General features: G+C 32.3%; 1 protein-coding gene across 1 annotated transcript; it reads right to left on the bottom strand.

The window, feature by feature from the left end:
- Positions 1-14,609: 14,609 nt before the first annotated feature.
- CYP716A1 (cytochrome P450, family 716, subfamily A, polypeptide 1) lies at positions 14,610-18,290 on the bottom strand. Its single transcript, XM_022302369.2, has 4 exons — positions 17,703-18,290; positions 17,185-17,603; positions 15,839-16,026; positions 14,610-15,058 (listed from the first exon to the last, which is right to left on the bottom strand). The coding sequence occupies exons 1-4, from the start codon at positions 18,236-18,238 to the stop codon at positions 14,750-14,752; spliced, it is 1,452 nt and encodes a 483-aa protein (XP_022158061.1). The 5' UTR covers positions 18,239-18,290; the 3' UTR covers positions 14,610-14,749.
- Positions 18,291-25,530: the final 7,240 nt, after the last annotated feature.

The raw sequence follows: 25,530 nt of genomic DNA, 5'->3' as shown, positions 1-25,530 counted from the left end.
GATCCTTTGGCAACGCTAAACCTCAATACGTACACTGAAACTTCTCTGTGGCCAACAACCATTACCTCGGATCCCCTCATGAGTTTCCATATATTTTCTGCAAACTCACTTATGTAGTCCTCATTATCCAGTTTTCCCGCTGATATCAAATTCATTTTAAAACTGGGTACATACCTGACACCATGCAAAACTAACTCAGTCTTACTGTCAATCCTTAGACGCACCTCCCCAATTCCTCGGACCTTGGAGAGTCTCCCGTTCCCCGTCATCATCGTGTGATAACTGCCTATAATGAGGGACGTGAACCAACTCCTATCCGAAGATAAATGTACCGAAGCTGCATTGTCCATTCTGATGATTGATCTACATGTGTTGTGTCACCCTCAATACACGCTAACACATCCGCTAACACGTAATTTAGAGCGTCCTCATTTTCCCTATCCTTCTTAAGCTTCCTGCAATGTTTCTTGAAGTGACCTTTCTTATGGCAGTAAAAACATTCAACATCGCCGCTCCACTCCTCTAACCATGTCCCTGTTGTTTCTCATATCTCATCTTCTCTTAGCCTTTGCTCTACGCTACCAATGCTGACTCCAAATGGTTCTCACCACCAGAAGTGGATGCAGAATTTTTTCCACCTCCTCTCCTGTGAATCTCCTCAACAATTGCAACGACACAGATATCTGAAAATTTTAGACTCTTCAACCAACGAATTTGACACTACCATCTTCATCGTCTCCCAACTGTCAGACAAAGAGGACATCAGTTTTACAGCCTTCACCTCCTCTAAAAAAGTGATATGCACTGACTCCAGCTTGTTCATTAGATGAGTGACCTCATTTATGTGGGAGTTCACTGATGTGCATTCCTACATATAATTGTTAAAGTATCTCATGATGAGATACATCTTACTGTTGGCAGAGGATTTTTCATATCTGTCTGTTAGCGTCTTCATCAATCCTATTATTGTTTTCTAACTCACCACAAGACTTGCCACATTCATTGACAAGCACAACCTGACGATCGCTATGACATATTCATCCATCTCCACCCATTCCTTATCTGTCATCACATCTTGTCGTTCCTTCAAGGTTTTGTGTATCTTCTTGTATGTAAGAAGATCTATCACTTGCATTTTCCAAAACCAAAAATTTTCCCCATCAAATCTCAAAACCCCGCCAAAGTAGTGACATGACTTTCCACTAGATGCCATGATATTGTAACCTTACAGATCATATACCACTTGTTGGGAAAATTTACTTATCAATAATATTTTCCCATCTCATAGTTCGTCAGTGAAAAACACAATCAACCATAATAATAAGAGATATAGGGAAAAGTACAGAAACAACACAAGTAATTTATATTGGTTCACTCCAATTATGGGCTATGTCCAGTCTTCCTTGACAATGGGTTCTACTATGATATTGGGATAAATACAATGGGCCTCACAAACGCTCTACAAAGCTCTCTCTAGATGTCACAACAATAGTCACCTAGCTTCTAAGCACTATGACAATAGCTACTTAGAAATATAGAATGAAAAACCTCACTAACCTCAAGAGAACAGACTGCCAACGACGCTCTATAGATCAGGTTATCTTTTCCCCCTCCTTCTCTGCCAACATTGCAGCCACAAAAACCACTTCAGCCCAACAAGTTACCTCATTCCCATTTGTTTTAGTTTTGGCTCCACTAAATTTCCAACATGCTTCATTTCTTTCTATCTTTTTGTTACACGACAGTGTCACAGTTGTTACAGTCGGTGCTCTACGTTCATGATACTGGGGTGGGCTTCCTTGATATTAAGGTGGCAATGGTCAAGAATTGGCTGAGGAAGAGGAAGAATCTAAAGGTTTATTATCTCTAGCTGTTGGAACAAGGACGGTTGAAGAAAGTCATCTGTAGATTCGAACGCCTACCCTGATCAATGCGAAATTGATGGAGATGGGATCATGGTTTTCTTGGAAATGCTTAAAAGGAGATGGGAGTAAGCGGGCGTTATATATACTATGGAAAACCTTTTGCATTTATTTCATTTTATAGAAACTTGTGATGCACTTCTATAACCTTTCTAGTGAAGTTCACTCTTTTGGTATTGAAACAACTTTGATTTTAATTTCCTTCTTCCTTACTGCTATAGCGGAAACCTTCCAATCAGAAGAAACTTCCTCTTTGACTTTGAAGCTATAGAAACAAAAATGTTACTTATTAACTTTTTGATAGGAGTTTGTGCGTGGGCCCAAGCTTTATAGGAAAGAAAATAGCATAGGCATCTCAGTAGCTACTCTTTTGCGCTAGGAGTTATGTTATTATCGTTTAGTTTAACTTTCATTTAGGAGTGAAAAGGAACATCTTTGAGATGAATGTAATCGGTAGATCGACTTTCTTTGGTTAGGACAAATTCAATAGCTTGCTTTAAGGCACTTCACAGAATCTCTTATTGTGCCCCTTTCTCAGTGAGTCAGGAGCGAGCCATGCCACTAGCAACCCATCAACCTACTAGCAATTGGGAGAAAATGTAGCATGTCGCAACAAAAGCTTGATTCGAGGTAAAATGAGCCATTAAAAGATCTATAGGAATCAAAATGACAATACCCTTGAAGTGTATACATTCCATTCATCTCATTTGCCACGATAAAAAAATTAATAATAATAAAAGTTACCAATTGAAGTTTTTTTTTTTTTTTTTTTTGAGAATAAGTTACCAATTGAAGTTTTGGCATTGTAAATGTAGAAAAGAAACGTATGATGAAGGTGATGATGAGAAAAAAAAAAAGGAATTTAAGGATTAAGGTAATGATCCAATAGACACTTTAATCTAGAAGTGAGATAGTTAACAAAAATAAAATCAAGGAGAGAGTGTAACCAAAAAAGAAATTCAAAATCTATTAGAATATACGAGAGATATAGGAGAAAAATAACTTCAAATCAAATGTACAAAATAGTTTGGAAAAAATGAAATGGACATTTGTGATTAACAAAGATTGTCCGGTGGTTTAACAAAATGAAAGGTAAAATAAGGACAACTACTCCTTTTATTTTTATGTCAAATGGATGAATCCAATCTATTAAATAGGGAAAATTAAAATTTAAAAATTTTGGACCATTTGGTAACGTTGTCTTCCCGTTTTTCATTTAGGATTTAAGGTTTAGTTTTTCGTACAACAATTTGTTGAGACGGAGATTCGAACTCACAACTGAGATATATATGTTTTAACTCATATTAGCTTATTTGTATTTTTAGTTAAAATAAAATTTAGTAAATTATATAATATAAAAAGATGTAACATATATTAAAACAATATAATTTATGGAAGAAAATGTAATTTACGAGATCTAAAAGTCTAGGTTATTAACTTTAAATAAGGAAGAAATTTTTAAAATACTTTTCATTTAAAAGGTAGAAATTATATTTTTTTGTTTGAAAGAAAAGAATTAGCATTTGTTTCCACTGAGATTTTTTTTTTTTTTTTATACAACATGTGAGGGTGGTGTTCGAACTCATGAACTCTTGATCAGACATAGGTATCTTGACTACTTGAGCTATGCTTGGTTTGGCTTGTTTCTCATGAGAATTAAACAAGAGACTAGACGAAGTCTTAGAATTTCAGGTGCATGCTTACACCAATAGAACCTGAGCATTTATTCTGTGCACGAAAATATTATTTAATCTGAATCATCCTTAGACATGGAAATAAAATTTGTAATTTTCAAAATTTAGTCTCTTTATTTCAAACAGGTATATTTCTAAAATAAAATGAGAAATGGAAACAAAAAATAGAAAACAGTGACGTTATTAAACAAGTCGTCCGTATTTCTCTTTCAATTCAGATTATTAATAAATAATTTTCAGGGTTTAGGGGGACCCTCATAAGCCGATAAATTTGAACTCCAACAATGTAAAATTAATCAATAAACTTTACAATTGATTAAATCATGAACCTAACTTATTTCACAAAAGAATTCGAAGTCACAGCCTCGTCTACGGTAAGACAAATTAAAACCAGGAACATAGTCATTACATTCAAATCCGCCTTTGGTGGTTAATATTGTTAATTTCTTCTTAAAAGTTAGATCAAGAAGACTGGGTATTAAATTTCTGGTTCACATTTTCATTTTCATTGATATTTCTATGTACATGGGTTCGATATCAACGTGAGTGATAAATCGATATGTCTATAGTATTTCAAAAAAATGGACAAAATAAAAAAAACATTAATAAAATATTACTAATGTAGACATCATATTAATAATGATCATTTTTAACTTATTTAGAAATGTTGGAATGTTTATTTATTAATTTAAATATTTTTTATGAGTTTTTTTATTTTTATAACATTTCCATAAATATTTATCGATATCGACATTTCTATAAAGTTGAAATTTTGACATTTTCATCGACATCAACATTTAAAACCTTGATTATAAATACTCGAACATGAATCGAGTAGAAATGTGCCTTAAAAGCTTCCAAGTTTTTTTTCCTTCCTTCCTGCTTGTAGGCAACTATCACCAAGCTCAAACTATAGCACAATAATTATGTGATAAATAGTCATGTCGAACAAATGAGTCAAAAGAGTCCCAATAATGTCACATTTCGTCTAACAATATGTTTTTTTTTCCTTAAAAGCACACTAATTTCAAAATCAGTAATAATTCTATCCAAAAATCACTTTAAGTGAATTCTTGGTCAATCACTTTGTTGAATCAGAAAATTATCCAACTCAACGAATGTCGGTTCACACAGAATGAGTTGAACCACAATCTCCTGGAATCGGACCTGCAAAGCAGAGTGAGTACTCCGATGCCAAAGTCAGTAAGAGTCTGAACTAAATCGAGAGAGAATCGAGATGTTCGCGTACTTTTATACGAATGGAATGATTCTATTTATAGGTGTAGCCCTCGACAGTGTTCCCAACAGGGCCTCAATGGCTCTTTAAGGTTAACGTGAAATGCAGCGTATTGTCGTGGAGTATGTCGGAGGTGTGATCGAGTTGAGGTAAGCTAACTGGTTCGACCACTCGCATGGGAACACAAGTTCGAATGAACTTGTTCGGCTCGGCTACTGAACAGATTCGGCTCGACCGATGGGATGAGCCGAGGTATAGATACTTGGTCGTTATTTTGCGACCGTCACAAACCACGTGTCGTAATTTACATCCACTCATCACTTACCACGTGTATGCTTAAATCTACCTCCAACACACTTACTAGGTGATTCTCAAACAATTTATGGTAAAAAAAATTAATAGAATTTTTTTTTAATGGTTATTATTTTAAATTTTAAAATGTATCTATCTATTTCACTTTATTTTGTTCTTAAATTTTGAGATATTTTAATTTTCTTATTTCTAAAATTTAAGTCACTCTTGACTTTATTTATTTTTAATTTTTTTTATTCTCTCTAAATTTTTAGTTTTCATTCTAATTTATTTACATGTCAAAATTTCTATTTTTCCTCTCTAAATTTTCTACTTTTGTCAAAATCTCTCTTTAAACTTCAAATATTAATCAATTACTTTTAATTATATAAATATTCAAGCGTGTAACAAGGTTAAAATAATTATATAAAAATCATTTTCACAAAATCAATTATCATTTAATCCTTTTTTTTAATAAAATCACTAATTCAAAAGAAGTTGTAAACTTATTTCAAGAATAATGTTTGAAAAATTGAGATGGCATATGTCACTTTACGGTTTCCAACTCGTATATATTTGCTGTCAAACAAATCTGCAACTATGGTGTAGTGGTAATATTTCTATTATTTAATCTAAAGGTCTTGGGTTCAACTCTCTACAACGTTTTTTTTTTTATCCAATAAATATTATATAGCAATTTTTTTCTCTTTTAAACTTGTTTAAAAGTTGTTACCTATTACAATTTATCTTCTCTTCTAAAATAAAATAAATATTAATTCTAAACAAATAAAATAAAATAATTACTATTAGAAAATATATTATTTTTTAAAAATTATTTTAGAAGAAAAGATTAAAAGAAAAGAGACATTTGTGAGAGGCATGAACTCAAGACCTTTAGATTCAAAGGTTAGAGGATAACCATTTCACCTAGTTTTTGGAATATGTCATCTTTGGAAGAGACGATATACTAGGTCTTTTCTAAAAATAAAAAAAATACCTAGCGAGGCGCCATGCAAATTGGAAACCCTCAATGAGCATTACAAACAACTTACCAAGAGAGATTTACCAGGAGAGGTATATTTTACAAATAAGTTTCTCATTTAGCATTATCTAAAATAATAAAATAAAATGTCACTGATTGCCATCCTTTTATCATTAGTCAATTAGTCAATACAAAACAAAATTAAATCAAATAACTTGCAAGTGTGACAAATTTCTCAAGCCAAAAAGCGCGGCCCAAATACGATAATGTAGTCATTTTTTGCACTTTCATATAGACTACTTAGAAAATGAGTTTGATGTATTTTACTCTAAAAAGTTACTACTTTTATCCTATTACTATGTATGTGTATCTATTATATCTAATAATAAGTGTTTAGTGCGTCTCTTAACAAGTATTGGACTCATATTCGAGTTGTACAAGTAGCATCTTTCACATCTTTATTGTGCCCGTGTTGCACACGACCACGTTACTCAAATTAAAATGTTGGTGCCGTCAAGTGAGAGGGGGGTATATATCTTAATAATTATTAAAATTAATTTAGCATATTTTCTAGCTTGGTAGATGTTATAGGGAGATAAATGAGATCCACTGAGGTGACAGAAGACCGAAGGAGAGTTGAGAGAAAGCACAAACCAGGAAGGAGAACCGGTGATCAGTGACCCGAGTTGGCCCTCGACCGAGAACTATAACGGTTTATCCCGACTGTATGCATTTTAGCTGAAATCATCCTGCTAGACTCTTGATCTGACCTTAAGCTCGTAATAAAGTGTACGAACCCAACTCTGGATTTCCTAGATGTATCAAGATTCGACTTCTGTAATTCCTAAAGGGATTAGGATTTGACTACTGTGAATCCTAAAAGGGTTAGAATTCGACTTTTATAAATAAGATGGTGAGCCAAACTCTGGACGTATGCTACAAATATCTACTCTTTACTATGCTAAAATACCTTACTTTCCATACTCGACTACTCTGATTCTGACTTAAGCATCGAAGCTTGTGTTGCAAGAGTCACACCGGTCTTTAGTGTTCTTCTGTTTTGCAGGTCTTATCGGTGAGATCCACAAAGGCCAAATTTCTGCATCAATAATTTGCGTCGTCTGTGGGGACGACTAAGAACTGAAAGTGAAGATGATCGATGATCCGAGAACTGCTCAAATCCGAAAAGGTCTATGTAGACACCGCATTTGGTCCGGCTTATTTTTACTTTTACTTTTAATTTATATTATTGTATTTTACTTTATTGAGGTTTATTTTAATTAAAGAATAACATAGGTTAACTTTATTATTAATTTTAATATAAAGTTTAAATTAACTAAAATTAAAATATTAGATTTATTTAAATGTTAATTTTATTAATAAGAAAATAAAAAAATGATTTTTTAGATTTTGTTTTATTATTAAAATAAAAATAGATAAATAAAAATGATTTGTTTTTAAGTAAATAATTTTATTTCAAAAAAAAAGAGATTTTGTTTTATTTAACAGTTTTTTTTTCTCCCTTTGATTTTTTCCTTCATACGTGTATCCCCTCTCCTTCATCTCCTCCCTCTTTTTCTCTCTTCTCTACCCCTTTTCTTTTTTATCTGTATTTAAGGAGGGCTGCAGTGGGAAGGAGAGGATGGACAGAACACCCATACAGAAGAATTCACTTCCTTCGCTCTACCATCACCTTCTCTTCTTCTTCACCCAGGTCGACGACCCCGACGATACACAGACCGCACACGTCCCCCGCTGATCACAAGTTCAGACAACTTGCACCATAGTAGTCTGGCGCAAAACTTCTACAACCGACGCACGGATCACCGACCACCTGACTTCGACCTCGAGTGCTCCTTCACAGTTTTCAGACCCGCGGGCACACCTAGAACTTCCTCACTGCAGTACGTGGTATAGAAAAAAGTTGTTTTAGAAATGATTTGATTTTTTTTATTTGTTTTAAAATAAATTTGTTTAAATATGATTATATATATTTTAAAATAAATTTGCTTAAATATGATTTGATATATTTAAAAATAAATTTGTTTAAATATGGTTTGATATATTTTAAAATAAATTTGTTTAAATAAATTTGTTTAAATATCATTTGATATATTTTAAAATAAATTTGTTTAAATATGATTTGATTATTTTTAAAATAAGTTTTAAATATTTATTTTTTATTTTATTATTATTTTTTTCGTTCTAGTTTTATTTGTTTTATTTTTATTTTTTTTTAAACATTTTTTTAAAATAAAGATTTGTATGATAAGAATTAATACTAAGTTGTATCATATTGTGTCGGCATAGTGGTAGGTTACTTAGGAGTAATTCACATAGTTTAGATTCGAGTCTTTGCTTGCCTAAATTAATGTTTTTTTATATATCATTATTTTACCAAACAACTATTTTAGATAAAATGTTTTTTTAATATAAAAAAGAAAACTTTCGTTTTTATAAGATTTCAAATCTTAAAACATTTATATAAAATTTTAAGTAAAATCTTAGGATGTTGGCACATTGGGAAGAAATTTTTACATGGACTTGCACATTACAAGTTCAAGTCTTGGCCCTTAGGCTAAAATTATTTTTTATTTATTAATTTGTCTTTTCTACTAAATAATTATTTCGAAAATTCCAATGACAGAAATTGGATCTTTCCAATATTCTCGAGGTGATAATTTGTTTTTCTAATGGTCTTTGCGCCACTCATGCTTGTTGGTTCATATTTTATCGTAAAATATGAACCAATATATTTGGGACATTTAAAATCAAACACAAAAGTATTTTTTCTTGGACCAAATAAAATAATAGGATAATTTATGATAGAATGTGGTACCGTTTTCGAACGGGTGTCGTAGGGTGCTAACACCTTCCCTACGCTCAACCGACTCCCGAACCGAACCAAAATTCTATTTTCGTAGACCAAATTTTTTAAATAGGTGACCAATCACACCTCGTAGATGATTGGTGGCGACTCCAAACCCTAATCTCAAAAGAGACCCGTCAGGGGATGACGTCGGCCGCTCCGCGTTGCGATGACGTTGCGACAGTCTAAGGTGAAGCAAATCGACAAGTTCTGAGGTATAACCCAAAACAAATGAATCGAAAAAATCCAGGACAATTCCTGGGAGAAACAAAACAACATGGATTCTGGAGGTAAACCGCAACATTCCGAGGACGAATGCCATACCACGCGAGGGCTGTACCTACCCGAGAGGGCGAGGGTGAAGCAGGTCGACAAGTGCTGGAGCAGGTCCTGGACAAAACAAGTTAACAGATTCCAAGACAGAAAGGGCGACCGATTGAGATTCCCGAACAATAGGAGAGCAAAGTATATCTCTCATTCTCAAAAAACTTAAGCAACAAGAAGAGAGGTCACCTACACTCGTGTGGGATCGACGGAAGGATAAAGCTCCTGTAATCGACAAACAACCCACTGGCACGAAAAGTCACAGCAGTGGAAGGAAATAGGAGGTCCGACCAAGCCTCGGGAACACCATGGACGAAGAAAAATCACTTAGCCGACATGGGTATGCAGAAAAATCGCAGAAATCTAGTAAAAAACGAAATGACAGATGATACGATCTTGACAAGACAATAGATCAAGCAGATTCGTCATTCGTGGAGGAAATAATGAGAGAAAAGATCCCTCCAAAGTTCAAACTCCCTGCTATCAAGCAATATGATGGATCAACAGATCTCATTGACCATCTGGACAAATATAGAGAATTGATGGACCTCTATGGGATGACAGAGGCTATCAGATGCAGAGTATTTTCTTTCACAATAATTGGCATGACCTACATCTGGTTTCGACAATTGAGGAGAAAGTCAATTCTCTCATTCAAAGAATTGGTCACGGCATTTGTCCCTCAATTCATTGGAGGACGTAATAGGGGTCAACCTATCACCTGCCTCCTTACGATAAAACAGGGATCGACGAAGAGTCTCAAAGAATACATGGCTCGCTTCAACAAGAAAAAATTACTAGTTAAAGATCTCACTGATGGAACATCGCTTCTCGCTTTCGTATCTGGTGTAAAAGATGAGACGCTGTTATTCTCTTTTGGAAAAAGAACCCTAACAACTTTCTCAGAAGCATTAAGTTAAGCCCAGAAATACATGAACGCAGGAGAGTTACTCCATTCAAAGCAAGATTTTGACAGAACACAAGACCGATCAGGTCAACGCGATCCTCTGAGGAAGTATACCCCAACAATAGTCTCAATCGAACAAATTCTGATGAAGATTAAAGACTAGAAACCACTCAGATGGCCTGAAAATGTGGAAGTGCCATCTCACAAAGGAACCAAAGAAAGATATTGCCTCTTCCACCGGAATCATGGTTACTCAATACAGAAATGTTATGATCTCAAGGAAGAGGTCAAGGATCTCATCCCCAAGGGCCACCTCAAAGAATTTGTTATAAATTCCAAGGTGACTCCAAGCAACGACCAAAATAACAAGTCTCTCGCCATGGAGATAAAGATGATATTAGGGGGACCTGTAGGATGAAAACCTAATAGGAAAAAGAAGAATAACGAGCATCATAGGAATACTACTACAATACCTAGAAAAGCAACTAATCAACATACAGAGTTTCTACTTCGAATGATGATAGATTTACTGTTTAAATTTTGTTTGTTTATGATTATGCAAGTTTAGTTTTAATTTTTTGGTAGTTGCATAGATTTATTTCTTTTCTATATAAACCGCATGTTGATTTTTTATTAGGTCAAAGTTTTATGTTTTTAAAGATACTTACTTGTTTGTGATTAAAATAAGCTCCTAACATCTGAAATCTAATTAATTGTTTTTTACTTGAGCATTTATCTTTTATTCTAAATGAAAACTCCTCAAGTGGGTGCATGGGTAAGTTAATCAACAGTTGGTCAAAGAACTCGAATTGAGACAGACCTAGAAGCAGGTCGATAAGCTATAAGTAAGTCAGTGAAACCGAGGAAGAGAATCCCATGATGGGATAGAAATCCCACAGCGGAACACGATCTTTGTTCTTGAATTTTGAGGAACAAAACCATAAAACCAAAGGAAAATATAGGGGAATCGGGTATTACCTTTGATGAACAGTTCTTCAATAAACCCAATTGACACCACAAAATGATCTTTCTTGCTATGTCTCTGGTGAGGACTTTTGCTTATGGGAGCAACGATTGCAAGTCCAAGGGGAATTTGAGGGGGAGAGATTTTCAACTTGAAAGCAGCTTGCAGAAGAATTTCCTGTTCTGTTTTTGTTTAGCAGAACAATTCTGCAACCAAAAACAAAACCAACATGACGTGGGGAGTTACCCCACGTCATTAAACTTCCTCACTCCCCTGCAATTTTGCAAGCGAGTTTTATTTTATTTTAATTAAATTAATATTAATATTAATAATAATTAATATATATTAATTAAATAAATAATTAACACTTAATTATTTATTACAAAATAGAATCATATCCTCAAAACATTTCTCTCGTAGGACCTATATTGTAATGTACATCATATGCACATTATTTTTAACCTATAGTTTTAATATGAATCATATTCATAGTAATTTTATTTTAATCTCATTCAAATAATTTCTCTCATAATATATAGTTTTAATTAGAATTAACTATATATATTATAATGTATCAACATACATATATAATCTCTTGAGTAATTTGAACCTTTCAAAAATTTCTAAAGACTTGATCCTAGTTTTACCCGTTGTGAGCTAGTAATGAGATCTAATGGACATACAGATCAGAAGCTCTAACGATACGAAATTAATCAGTCAAACTTATTAACCAAGTTAATCAACATTAGTTAACTACAAGTCACTTCACTAAAGACCCACCGCTGCACTCTTCTCACTGCAGAATGTTTTCATGTCCACGGATATACGACCATTAGCGGCAAGTCAATCCTTCACAAGTTTTCGTAACCACAGATGGGTCAAATTACCGTTTTACCCCCTTGTATTACATCTTACTCCTTAAATACCACTGCTCCTCTAATAAACAACCCGGTTATGGTCCGACCAATAAATGGAAGTCCCTCTCAAACCAGTTAGAGGGTAGGGCCCGTTGTTCAAGTCCCGAAGTCAACATTTAAGACAGCACTCATCTACTCCTCTAAAGTCGGGGAGGAGTGAATTCCATCTTGTGAAGTTATGTTCCCAACTCTCCACTCGGTCTCGTCCCCTAAATGGTAGGAATATTGAGTCGACGACTCGGGTCACTCTCACCCATACAGATCAAAGGATGAGCTCTCACGGGTAGGAGTCCATAACTCACTCGGGATTGAGAATGAGTTGTCTGGTCATCCTATGAAATAGCAATCTGGTAGTCAATAGCATTACACCTAAAGATCGGCTATTTCGTGGTCTGGTCTTATACAAACTCATTGTATAGGATATCCTTACTCGCATGTTTCCACACGAACGACCTAAATCAGGTCGTCTGTAACATTTACAAAGTAGGTCGTATCCATAGTGTTGCCAGGATAAGGTACCCAGCCTTATCCATATACTATAGACCCTTTAGGTTATTCTCGGGACATTATCCACTTGTATATCGAGGATATATCAAATATATACCCAATATATATACTATCTCAGTTACATGATAATAACCTTGGATGTTTAGTTTATTGGATTTAGAAAATGCATTGTTATGAATTTAACAACATATTGACTGAATAAAACTTTATTGAATATAAATTTGTTTTTAGATGAATACAAACTACGAGTTTAGGACAACACACCCAACATCCCAAAGGTGCTGAAAAATGCATGTGTACAGGCCCAGCAAGGTTAAAACAAAAAAAAAAGCAAGTCAAACCAATCAATGAAACCCAGGTTATAAACCATTTGGGAAAAGCCAAAATAGGTTAGAAACCTAAGGGTGTTGATTAAAATTAAGGTAAAAAACCGACAAAAGCCAAATAGGTTAGAAACCCAAGGGTGCCGACTAAACTCAGGGTATGAAACCATTGGCGGAAGCCAAATATGTTAGAAACTCAAGAGTAAATTCTAGGGTATAAAATCATCGGCAAAAGTTAGATCCTAAGGCCCAAATCTAACGGTTAAAACTAACTGTATAGTAGACCCTAAGAGACTTGATTGCAGCCAACTACAATAGAAAAGTATGGGTGCTAGGAAGGCCAGCCCATGAAACGACAACCGACAATGACAATAGGGTATGGTTGCTATTCCACAAGAATAGTCGTCCATGGGTGACCAAGCGGTAAGTACTCTCAATATAGAAACCTTAGCATGCTTTTTGCCTTCTATTTTGAGAGTGGAGGCTACTATTATAAAGAGATAAATGAGATCCAACGAGGCGAAAGAAGGCCGAAGGAGAGCCGAGAGAAGGCACGAACTAAGAAGGAGGGTCGATACTCGGCGACCCGAGCTAGCCCTCAGCCGACCAGTGGTTTGTGCCGACCAGGTCTCGACGCCGAAACCTTTTCGGCCCCCCGACCGAGAACTATAATAGTTCATCCTGATCGTTATACATTCCAGCTTGAACCATCCCGTCTCGACTCTCGATTTGACCTTAAGCACGTAATGAAGCATACGAGCCCAACTCTAGATTTCCTAGATGTATCAAGATTTGACTTCTGTAATCCTAAAGGGATTAGGATTCGACTCTTGTGAATCCTAAAAGGATTAAGATTCGACTTCTATAAATAAGAGGGTGAGCCAAACCTTAGAGGTATGCTACAAATCTCTACTCTTTGCTACGCCAAAATACCTTACTCTCTATACTCGACTACTTTGATTCTGACTTAACCATCATAGCCTATGTGGTAAGAGTCGCATTGGTCTTTAGTACTCTTCTGTTTTGCAGGTCTTATCGATCCCTTTAATTCTAGAAGATTGGTGTGAATTTGAAGAGATCTACGGAAGCCAAATTTCTGCATCAACAGTACATATCTTGTTTCTTTGTATCGAAGCCTCAAAAAGCAAGTTTTACCCTCCCAAAGAGAAGTCACTCAAGCTCACTTCAAAAGTTTACCCAAAAAAGAATGACATTAACTTCAAAAGTGTACTAAGGCCTTAAATCATGAATCGTATTAATTCATATCAAAACAAAATTTTGATGGGGACATGACATCTTTCTTCGATTAGTTATCTTCAAATTAAAATTTACTAATAAAAGGAACATAGAAAGAGAGGAAAAATCAAATAAAATCGCACACCAAAAGATCAAGTTTTAGTATACATAAATTTCAGTGGGCTAGCCAAATTTGAATATAGCTCAACTGATTAAAATGTCTATCTTCGACCAAAAGATCACGAGTTCGAATCTCCATCCAACATATTGTACTAAAAAAATTCAAGTATAGTACTCTTTGGTATCAAACTATTTAACTTCAAAACTGTACTAAAATCATTCAAACCCTTTTAATTTATTTCAAAAACAAAATTACAATTCAAAAACAGAGAATGAAGATGACTTTTTTCTTTATGCTGCAAACTGCAATAATATCTGACCAACTCTAATATTTTATACAAATGATCCATAAAATACATCCAATAGACATCAACTCAAAGTGGAAGGGGAATAAGTAAGAAGGATATATCAATTATTCATAGTCTTACAACACCAATTAGGCAACAGAAATAGGAGCTAAGCAGAGACAGTTTTATGAGGAAAAAGGCGAACGGGGAGGCCTTTCTGAGGAATTGGCATCGGGTCGACGACGATCTTCTCTTTCTCGAGTATCTTCGCCCATTTGAATCTCTTGACCAAGTTGTGCATGAACACGAGGATCTCGAGCCTGGCATACTCTTTTCCAGGGCACATTCTCGGGCCTCCGCCGAAGGGCACGAAAGTGTAGGGCGCTGGACCGTTGCCCTCAAATCTTGATGGATCGAATGTATAAGGGTCGGGGAAGTAATCTGCGTTTTTGTGTGTAGAGTTTGAACTCCAATATAACTGCAATCATCAAAATGGTATTTTTTTTTTAAATGATTACAAACCGTCCTAGCTCAACTGATTAAGATGGTTCGAATTCTCGGGCAAACAATCTTTTAATTCAAAAAAATAAATAAATTTAAAATGCTCTTAATCTAACAAAATTCGTGTAGCAGCTTAAATTTCGTGCAACCCAAAACGCAACAATCGAAAAGTTTACTTCCTTTTTCTAAAAATAAATAGAAAAATTCATAATTAGACATTGCTTTGATCAAACACATAATTCAGAGTTTCACATCACATCTAGCTCCAAATAACCGGAATAAAATAAGATTATAATTTACTTTAGTATTAATTAATTTCAATATCACATCACAAATACTGGGGAGACATAAACGTAATTGCCCATTTTTTTGGTTCTTCCTGAAATAAAAAAATTGATATATGAAGGGTAGAGTGTCAAATTTTCTCCATAATTTCTCTCCCTCCTAAATTTTTATATTTGAAAAAGTATAATGCATAAAAAAGATAAAATACAAAAATATGTTCCTCTTTAAAAAAATATCTAGCTTTTAACTTTTGAGCAGTTATTCAAACCTACGTCCTAAGATAAACAATTAAGACGTTGAAATATGTACCGAGGTCAATAATGTATTGTCAAAGCAAGTATAGCTCAGTTGTATCATATAATTGATACATATCTCCAACTAAAAGATTGTGAATTCGAATCCCCACCCCACATGTTGTATTAAAAAATAAAAAATAATAAAAAGGTACGACGATGTGTAGGAGTGAAATTACCTTCCAACCCTTGGGAATATAGAAGCCATTGAAAACGAAGTCGTTTATGGCTTCTCTAAAGGCCCCTTGGAGTGGGGAAGCAAGTCTCAGCACTTCACAAGCCACGTTCCATGAATACTTCATTTTCTGTATGTCTTCCCAGTTCAATAGCTCCCCTGGGGCTTTCGCCTTTGCTATTGCCATTTGCTCTATTCAAAATTAAATTTAAAAAAAAAAAAGAAAATTAATTAGCTAATCAATTGGGAGATTAAACTCTTTGTTTGGGTAGAATAATTTTAGTTCGAATAAATAAAATTTTGAATGTGGTCGGTATAAAGAAGTACTTAAATATTATTCTTCCAAAAAGAAAAACTCGATAATAAAGCAAACAAACTGATATTATATCAATATTCAACTTTGTCTTTTTAGAAAAAAAAATTCATAAATAATATATTTTTTAAGAAAAATAAGGTAGTTTTAAAACTAATTCCAAAAATAGGTAATTAAAAGGTGAAAACAACACAATTTACATAAATCGTATAGACATATCGCGATTTACCTTAAATCGTGTATTACCATTTATCATTTTCATAAGGACCAATGGTTGGTTTTTATTCTCTCTCCTCTCTCTTCCCCATCTCTTTCAAAATTCCCTCTTTTAACTTCTTAGATCTACTGGCATTATAAATGAATGTATAAAGAGATTGAAAGAAAAAAAAATAAAGAGTTGTTAATTTTTTAATAATATTAAGTAGAAAGATACCTACTTATCAGCGAGCACCTAAATTTTATCATTTCAAAATTTACACAAAATTAATTTTCCCTATTGTTTCGATTGGTTGTCCTTCCACAGTAGCCACTATTCCTCTTTTGTCTCTTTGGTAAAATGTCAACATTTTCACCTTTTCTTACTAGAAACTTTAAAATTATGGTAGAAATTCATGTGAAAGAGAAAAAAGTAAATTAAATGGGGTAGAGAAACATTAAAGGAAAAATGAAATATTTGGGGAAAAGAGAAAAAATACTAAAACGTTATCTTACCCCTCTATTCTTAAACTTGTTTTATTCCGATTCTTAAAAGTTTTAGAATGTATATTTTAAAAAATTAGAGATTCTTACCTTTGGTTTTAATTTTTAACAAATAGATAAGTTCGAATATACTACCCCTTATTAATCTACCACTAAAAGGTAGTCAATTTTTTGTTTTTTAACCAACTATGTTTACTTTGACAAAAAATTTAGTGAGTTTGAATCTATTAAGATAGATTACCAATTTAATTTTTTTGGAAAGTTTTGAAGTTTTTGTTTAATATTAGAAGGGAATTAAATGGGGTTTATGTGTGAAAAAGAAATGAAAGGTGGCTGACCTTTGTAAACGCCGTCGTAGATGTGGGGAAGCTCAGCGAGGAACTTGACGATGAAGGTGCAGGCGGCGCTGGCGGTGTCGTGGCCGCCGATCAAGAGGCCGAGAATCTTATCGGCGATGTCCAATTCGTTCATGTACGCTCCGTTCTCATCGCACGTGAGAAGCATGTGAGACAGAATGTCCTGCGTGGGCGACGCCTTCCCTTCCGCCAGATCCACTTTCCTCTGCTTCACGATCGACAGGAGTTCCTTCCGGATGAAGTTCGACGCCTTGATTCCTCGATTGAACGGCGTTCCTGGAAAATCTATCGGCATCGATATGATCCCCGCCGCAATGTGCTGAAACGGCCCCGATAGCCTCTCCACGTGCGCTTCGTCCTCCACGCTCACGAACAGCCGGCACGCCAACGAGAAGGTGAAGCTGTAAATGGAGAATTAAACTTGTCGAACCTATCCGCTTAAGCTTTTGAATTATTGAGAAGTGATTTATTGATCCTAAACATGGTGTCAAAGTGGTTACCTCTTGGCGAGGGGGAAGACGAGGACTTGGTCCTTGTTCTCCCAGGAGGAAGCGAAGTGGCGGTGGGCGAGGGCATCCATGATTCCGATGTAACGGTGGAGAGCCTCGGGCTTAAGGAACTGGGGGAGGAGCTTCTTGAGTTTCTTGGCCTCCTCCATGGAGCTGGTCTGGGTGGAAGAGGGGAAGATTTTGTTGACGGAGTCGGGCCACCAGGCGGTGACGAGCTTGTTCTCGTTGGAGAAGAGGAACTTGTTGCAGGTGGGGCCGCAGAAGACGGCGGCCGGAGCGCCGACGATGGAGGTCTTGAAGATGTGGGACTTGTACTTGTTGATGCGGTCGAAGATGAACTTCTCCGGCTCGCCTTTCCATCCGGTGGAGAAGAACTCCAGGCTCTCGCCGATGATCGGAAATCCGATGCCGCCGGGAGGAATGTTTGGATACGAGAACGGGGATTTGTGCTTGTAGAACAGGATGAAGAGGCCCACGCAGACAACGGACACGAAAAATATCAACAGAGAGACCAGAAAATGCTCCATTCTTCACCTTCCTTCTTCTGCGCCTGCCGAACCAAGACAATGGTTTTCTGGAAAATATAAAGAGCATAAGATAGAGGAAAAAAAAATCTTAAAATAACATGACTGGTTATAGTTAAAACTTGATTTACTACGTAAGACAGCGGGAATATTTTACCCATTATTTGACAATTAAGAGAGATAAATACAATAATAGATATTTTTTATAAAAGTTAAGGATTCTTAACCTTTTCAATGGTTGTAAGGACAAATTTAGTTCTAACTGTTAACGATCCAAATATTTTTCCACCTTAATACCATCTTAAAGGAAAACCAAATATATATATAAATTATAGAAGCAGTATTTTAGTGTTTTTATTATATTTTGTATTTTATATTTAATTATTCATGTATAATTTTTAATTATTCGTTAAACATTAACCTAATTTAAAGATGTTAGAAGAAATAAATAAAATTACAATGGAAAATAAATACATATCTTTCCGAATTACTTTTAATATCTATATCTATAATATATATTAAAAGATACAGACGTGGAAGAGAATATTTTTAGACAAATTTAACCTTGATTTTTTTTATAATACATAAATTATCATTTTATTAATTAAAAATAATGAGTAAAAACTCATCCACTAATTCTACATACACGTAACACTCACAAAAGAGATTTAAAAAACATATATATATTCCAACGTCCTTATAATTAACACCCCTTAAGCACTACCTCTAGTTAACTCATACCCCCAGTTTACTAAATATTAATGACTTATTAGTACTAAATTAAATTAAAAGACAGCTTTCTACCATGCGACATTCATTAAATTAATCTAATTACATCTTAGACCAAAAATAATAATAATACAACCTTCATTAAATAAAGATACAATGTGAATATATTTTCCAAATTAGTGGAAAGAAAGTTGGTAGGAGCTTTATTTATTTATTTATTTTTCTTTTTGTTTAATACTTATTCCAACTCACGGTGAAAGACTAATTTTACAATTTAGTAAAAGTACACGGACTAAATTTAGATAGGTATTTTTAAGTATAAAAGCTAAAATAAAATAAATCTTCGAATATATGACCAAAATGGTATTTTAACAAAAAAATATTTTAAAGAATACATTCAAATGGTGTGGGGAGAGAATGCTACGAAAAAATCCTAGAACTTCTTTTTAAGTTCTTTTGAGTGTGAAGATAGCATAGGTGCAATTTTTAATTAGGAATACTTTTGGTTTGGTATTCATTTCTATAAATTATATATTAGTTTGAATCTATAAGATTAAAAAAAAAATTGTTTTCAAAGTAGTCATCAACCTTTTAGAAAAAATAAATATTTATATAGATGTTTTTTTAAAACATTTTCTAGTGTAGTTTTATAAATTACCTTGTTAATTTTTCATTGACGTACATTTTCATATATCCATGAGTTCAACATCTATGTGAGAGATAAATCGACATTTTCATTGCATCCTAAAATAAAATGGACAAAATATTATTTTAAACAATCCATTTATAAACTTTAAAAAGTTTTATATATATATTTCTTAAATTTTTTAAATAGTGTGATAGTTACACTTTCTAATAATTTTTTTTAATCAACTTACACTGTCTAATAATTAATGAGATGTTTTTTCAAGTAATTTATCATTTACATTTATCATAAGCTCTCTTATATGCGAGAGACCTAAATATGTACCCGCAGGTTTTCTTTTGTTTTTGGTTATTTTGCTTAAAAATAAAAGGAAAGTTTTTTTTTTCTTAAATTTAAATTTCACTTTGTTTATTGAAACTTTTCTGACTTATTTTATTTTAATCTCTAAAACTTCCAGGTTTATAACAGATTTTAAAAATTTTAAAATATTTATTTTAATCCTTAAATTAAAAAATAGAACTGTTTTGCTCCCTGAACTAAAATATCTATTTTCAATTTATGAACATAAAAAAAGACCCACCATTTCGATTCCAAAATTTTCAAAAACTAAAATAAATATTTTTAAAACTCAAGAGACTAAAATATAATAATTTCGTAAGTGCAGGAATTAAAATAAAATTTAAACATAAATGCCTTTTATATAATAAATCTAGTAATTAAATTTGAGTAAAAATTATTTTAAAAAAAAGTAAACATCAATAATTTCAATAGATATGAAGGTTAATCAAATAAATGAATTTGTCTAAAAAAATCAAATAAATGAGTTGGATTTGAAAAAAAAAAATACAAAGAAGGAAAAAGTTATTATTATTAATATTATTTTAGTGTGTGGTGCCATGATAACGATAATTTCTGCAGATCAGATTTTCTTTCTGTTTTTTTCATTAGGTTTTGTGTCGTCTTCTGATGAGCTAATACGACCACGTTTTAAACATGCTCGATGCAGAACTCCATAAATATAATATAATATTGGTTCTAGTCACATTTTAGTCCATAAAATTTTAAATTTGATCCGTCTTTTTCGATCAATTTTCAAGTTTATTTTATATTATTTTTAAAATATCTATTTTAGTAAGAAATTTAAAAAATATAACTGTTTTGATTTTTACATTTATTTTTCTTTTAATAATTTGATTGTGTAGTTTCAAAGTATATGGGTAGGAACTTATTGATTTACTAACTCCAAAAAAAAAAAAAAGTAACGTAGATTTGATCTTGTATTGAAACTACATAGATTGGAAGGTTAATGGTTGGGTAAACGAATATTAAGTGACAAAATAATATTTAAAGACCAAAACGATTATTTTTAAAATTTATAGATGGATATGATTTTTAGGGTTGAGAAGAAAAAAAAGCTATGAAAAGAGGGGGAAAAAAAGATAAAAGAGAGAAAAAATTAGAGAGACAATACATGAATAAAAGTTAGAGAAAGAGTTAAAAATTCTTACAGAGAAAAAACTAAGAGAGAAGAAAGTTTTAGAGTGGAAAATAAATTTTGGAGAGAAAAAAAAAGTTAAAAAAGAGGAGAGCAAAAATTTTAGAGAGAAAAAAAGTTTGATAAAAAAATTTAGAGAAAGAAAAAAGTTAGAAAGAAACCAAATAAAAATTAAAGAATTTCACTCCCTGGCATAAATTGATGTATTTTGAAAAATATCATAAATTTTCATTTTCTTCAAATATAGGATAAATGCAACTTTTCTTAGTATCTTCTATATTACATTTAAGTTAAATTGAAGTATGAGTTTGATTTAAATATATTTAATAATATATTTTTTATTTTTTGTTATTATATAAATGCTGAAATAAAATTAGAGATAAACAAATTGAGAGAGGAGCTAACGTATATTTTAGGGTGAAAAAAAAAAATTTCTCAAATTTTTTTTGGCAAAATGGGGTGAAATAGGACATTTTAAAATTTCAAAATAAAAAACCTATTAAAAACAATTTCTCTATAAATCACCCATTAAAAACTTATCTATCTGACCAATGTTTTCAATATCGACGTTGATGGAAATGTTAAAATCTCAACTTGTTTAGAAATATCTATCGTAAAAAAGTTATAAAAATAATAAACATTCACCATTTTAATAAAATAACTTAAAAAGTCAAAGCGAGTATAGCTGAACGATAATTAATATATATCTCCAACCAAGAGTTTGTGAATTCAATCTTCCACCTCACGTATCGTACTCAAAAAAATAACTTAAAAAGTATTTATGATACTATGTAAAATGTAAATATCGATACACTTCCTGTGTGACATATAGTCCTTGTGTCGCACGAGTATATGAAAATGTTTACTTCTTGACGTATATTTAACATATGTGAGCGACTGTTAGATTGACAAAATAAAAAACGTAACAAAAACTTAGTAGTGGAAGATAACAAAGAAGTGGAAGAGAATCTGAAGTGGGAATTAAAAAAAAAAAAATATATATATATATATATATTATTATTATTAATTTTTAATAAAAACATAAATAATTTAAAAAAAGAGAGAGAAAAAAAAACTCATGCAGAATGAGTGATAGGGCACGAAAATCACGTTTTCCTCGTGCGGGGAAATAAGCGGTACGGTTCAGACCTGTCCTACTCCCTCTTCCTTCTCCGACATAGGGGACACCGGGGATCTATATATATAATAAAATATTGATTTTGTACATATTCATGCAAAATTAAAACTGTAACGTAAATTGATAAATGATTAAATTTTGGTCAAAATATTATTTTAATTTATATAATTTTGATTTTGATTTAATTTCTGTAATTCTAAATTTGATTTATTTTAATTTATCATGTAATTTCATAAAATGTTCATTTTAGTATCTGTATTTTTACGAAGCGACTATTTTAGTCTCTTAATTTTTATTTTTAATCTCATTTTTTTCTATCACAATTTTAACATTTACACTTACTATATTTATTGAGATGTAATTATGAATTTATATTAAAGAGATTTCGTTACGTGTAGAATTTGTGTTAAAAGTTTTGAAGATATGGACCAAAAGGATTTTTTCTTTATAATATTGCCTATTATGTTAAACTTATTTCAAAAATATTTCATCCACCAAACTATTTCCAAATAAGAATAATGCTTGGAAAACAAGCGGTCGTCTTTTGAAGAGAGGACCTAGAGCTGCAGCTATAGTGATTAGATTTTAGATTTTTTTCCCTTGTAAAATAGGGGATCGTCTCTTGATTTGTTCTTTTTTGTTTTTAAATCCACAAGTTGTCTAGGTTTTGTACGTGCCACTCTTAAGATTTTTTTAATATTTTATAAAAACAAAAATCAAATCAAATTTAACTATAAAAAAATCTAAAAAAAACTTAAAACAAACCAAGAAATCTATTTTTAAAAAAACAAACTTTAAAAGAGAATGGTACCTTCCCATGAATATACCTCATACGTCCAACTACACGTCGGATGACCATCTATTTTCCAAACATTATTCTTGGAAAAATAGACATTTTAAAAATTCAAAAAACTAAAAAAAGGACATCTATTGTATAACAATTTTGTTTTTTTATTTTCATGTATCTTTATTTAGTTATTTAATTTATTTTATAAACATTTTCAAATCTAAGTGAAGTTTTAAAAACTAAAAAAATTATACCAAGTTTAATAATCATTTTGTTTTTAAGTTTTTATTTTATCGATACTATTTCCATCCATGTATTTTTTTTCTTTGGTGTCTAACTTTTAGAAATATTTTACTTTTTTTAGCACTAGAGATATTTTGCTTTTAGAAATTAGAATTGGGCAAAAAAATAGAGAAACCGTGAAAAAAGGCTTAACTTTTAAAAACAAAAACCTAAAAACAAAACAATTAAATCTACGTAGCCAAAATATAATAATCTTATGGTGAGTTTGGAACATCTTTTAATTTAATCACCTTTTTTACATTTTTTGTAATGAATAATCATCTCTGGAGTGTTTAATATCAATCCCTTTAAAAGAATTTCTTAACTAATCATTTTTCAAATATTTATTAGAAAATGAATTTTTAAGCAATCAGACGTTTTAAAAAAAGTTTTTGATTTATTTTCAAACATGATGAATTTTAAAAATAATACTTAGCAAGGTTTTAGTAGGTAAGAATTTAGTCTTTATTATTTAAAATTTATAACAATCTATAGTCCCTATTGTAAAAAATCTCAACAAAATTAAGTCTCAATTTTTTATCGTACAATGATTTAGTTTTTGTAATTTACAAATACATTTGGTCTTTCATCAATTTATTGATGTACATATATAAAAAACTTCATAGAAAAATTTATGGTAGAGACTAAAGCATTACAAACTTTAAACTATAGGGACTAAATTGTTATATACCAAAGTTCAAGGACTAAATTGTTACCGATTTGAAAGTACGGTAAGTAGATCCCATTACAAACTGAAATTCAGGGAGGGACTAATAGTATTTTTAATCTTATTTTTAAGTTAAATTATAAATTTGATACCTAACTTTAAGGGTTGTGTCTATTTAGTATATGTACTTAATTTCTAGTAGGTCCTCGAACTTTCAAAGTCGTATCTATTTGGTCTTTGTACTTTAAAAAAAAATTTAAGTCATTGATCTTTCAATTTGTGTCTAATATAATTCGATATTTACATGCCCTGATGACTATATTATTTGTCTAATATGATTATATGACATGTTGATTTCAGAATGTTTAAGTGTTTAGTGGTGCAAATGAACAGTAGTTAGTGGTGCAAAAACAAAAAATTGAACGATCGAGAATCTATTAGAAATTTTTTAAAATAGAAGAATTAAATAGACATGATTTTGAAAGTTATAGACCAAATTTTGTAATTTGATCTTATTTTTATTTTTATAAATAAAATTGCAGACTTTTTTGTTTGTTTTGTTTAAATATCACGTTATAAACATGGGATGAGAATTCAAAATTATTGACTCTCTAGGAGTAAAAGGACATTTCATACTTAGAACACCTTTGTAAGTGCAATGATGGAATGATTAAAGAAAATTACGAGGATGTCCTCTCAATTTTTTACTAGGGAGGAAACTTAGACACTCAAACTTCATTTAATAACTATTTTGTTTCTAATTTAATAAATACTACATTTATCCATGTGTTTTTTTGTTTTCTTATTTACTTTTGGAAAATGATATCAAAATTCAAGCAAATTTTTTAAAACTAAAAAATTATTTTTCACAAAAAAAGTTTGTTTTTGAAACTTAACTTTAGAATTCGTCATGCTTGCGTATATGAATTGTATAAGTCATTGAGTTCGTCTTACAAGATAGAATTCGAAATTCGATTTACGTCTTATTTGAGGTGGAGTAAATGCCCTCTAGAAGATCATAAAAAGGTCTTGAAGAAGCTTTTCTCAATTGAGATTTTGGTCTTCTTCAATTGGACCATGTCTCCCGAACACTCTTAGTACATATGGCGCAAGACGATTCCACATATTGAAGTCGGAATGAGATTGGGTATTTTCACGTCTCGCTGTAGTGTTCAATTTATCTTGATTTTCGATTGATGAACAAGAAGGAAACGAGAACTATTGGAATTTTTTTACTTGCAGCCAGAGGGGAGGATGGCACTACTGGCAAAGACCATCTGAAAAAATGCTGCAAGCACGAAGTATGGTAGGCCTGGCAGGTAAAGACGGGCTGCTCACGAGGTGGGAGGCACCTGTATCCCTAACAAAGAAATTCTAAGAAAGTAAGCATAATTTTTTTAAGAACAAAAAACTAAAAATAAAATCATTGTCCAATCAAACCATAAAATAATTGTTTGGGATTTTGGAATGACAATAAATGATAGAGCGCAAGTGTACACTCATCACAAATAGTAAAATGGAACGAGTATTCCGAGTATCGATCCTCAGGGA

Source organism: Momordica charantia (assembly GCF_013281855.1).
Source record: "Momordica charantia cultivar OHB3-1 chromosome 6 unlocalized genomic scaffold, Mcharantia_2.0 BLBB01000006.1, whole genome shotgun sequence".
In the NCBI taxonomy this organism is placed as follows: Eukaryota; Viridiplantae; Streptophyta; class Magnoliopsida; order Cucurbitales; family Cucurbitaceae; genus Momordica; species Momordica charantia.
Note: the sequence above shows the minus strand (reverse complement) of the source record. Positions and strands in the feature narration are given on the sequence as shown.

What these genes read in the sequence shown, in the direction of transcription:
- CYP716A1 (XM_022302369.2), bottom strand. Translation starts at nt 18,238, where the DNA reads ATGGAGCATTTTCTGGTCTCTCTGTTGATATTTTTCGTGTCCGTTGTC. An exon ending in GTCTTCCCCCTCGCCAAGAG is followed by an intron (nt 17,604 to 17,702) that starts GTAACCACTTTG and finishes CTCCATTTACAG; the next exon opens with CTTCACCTTCTCGTTGGCGT. An exon ending in CTACGACGGCGTTTACAAAG is followed by an intron (nt 16,027 to 17,184) that starts GTCAGCCACCTT and finishes AATTTTGAATAG; the next exon opens with AGCAAATGGCAATAGCAAAG.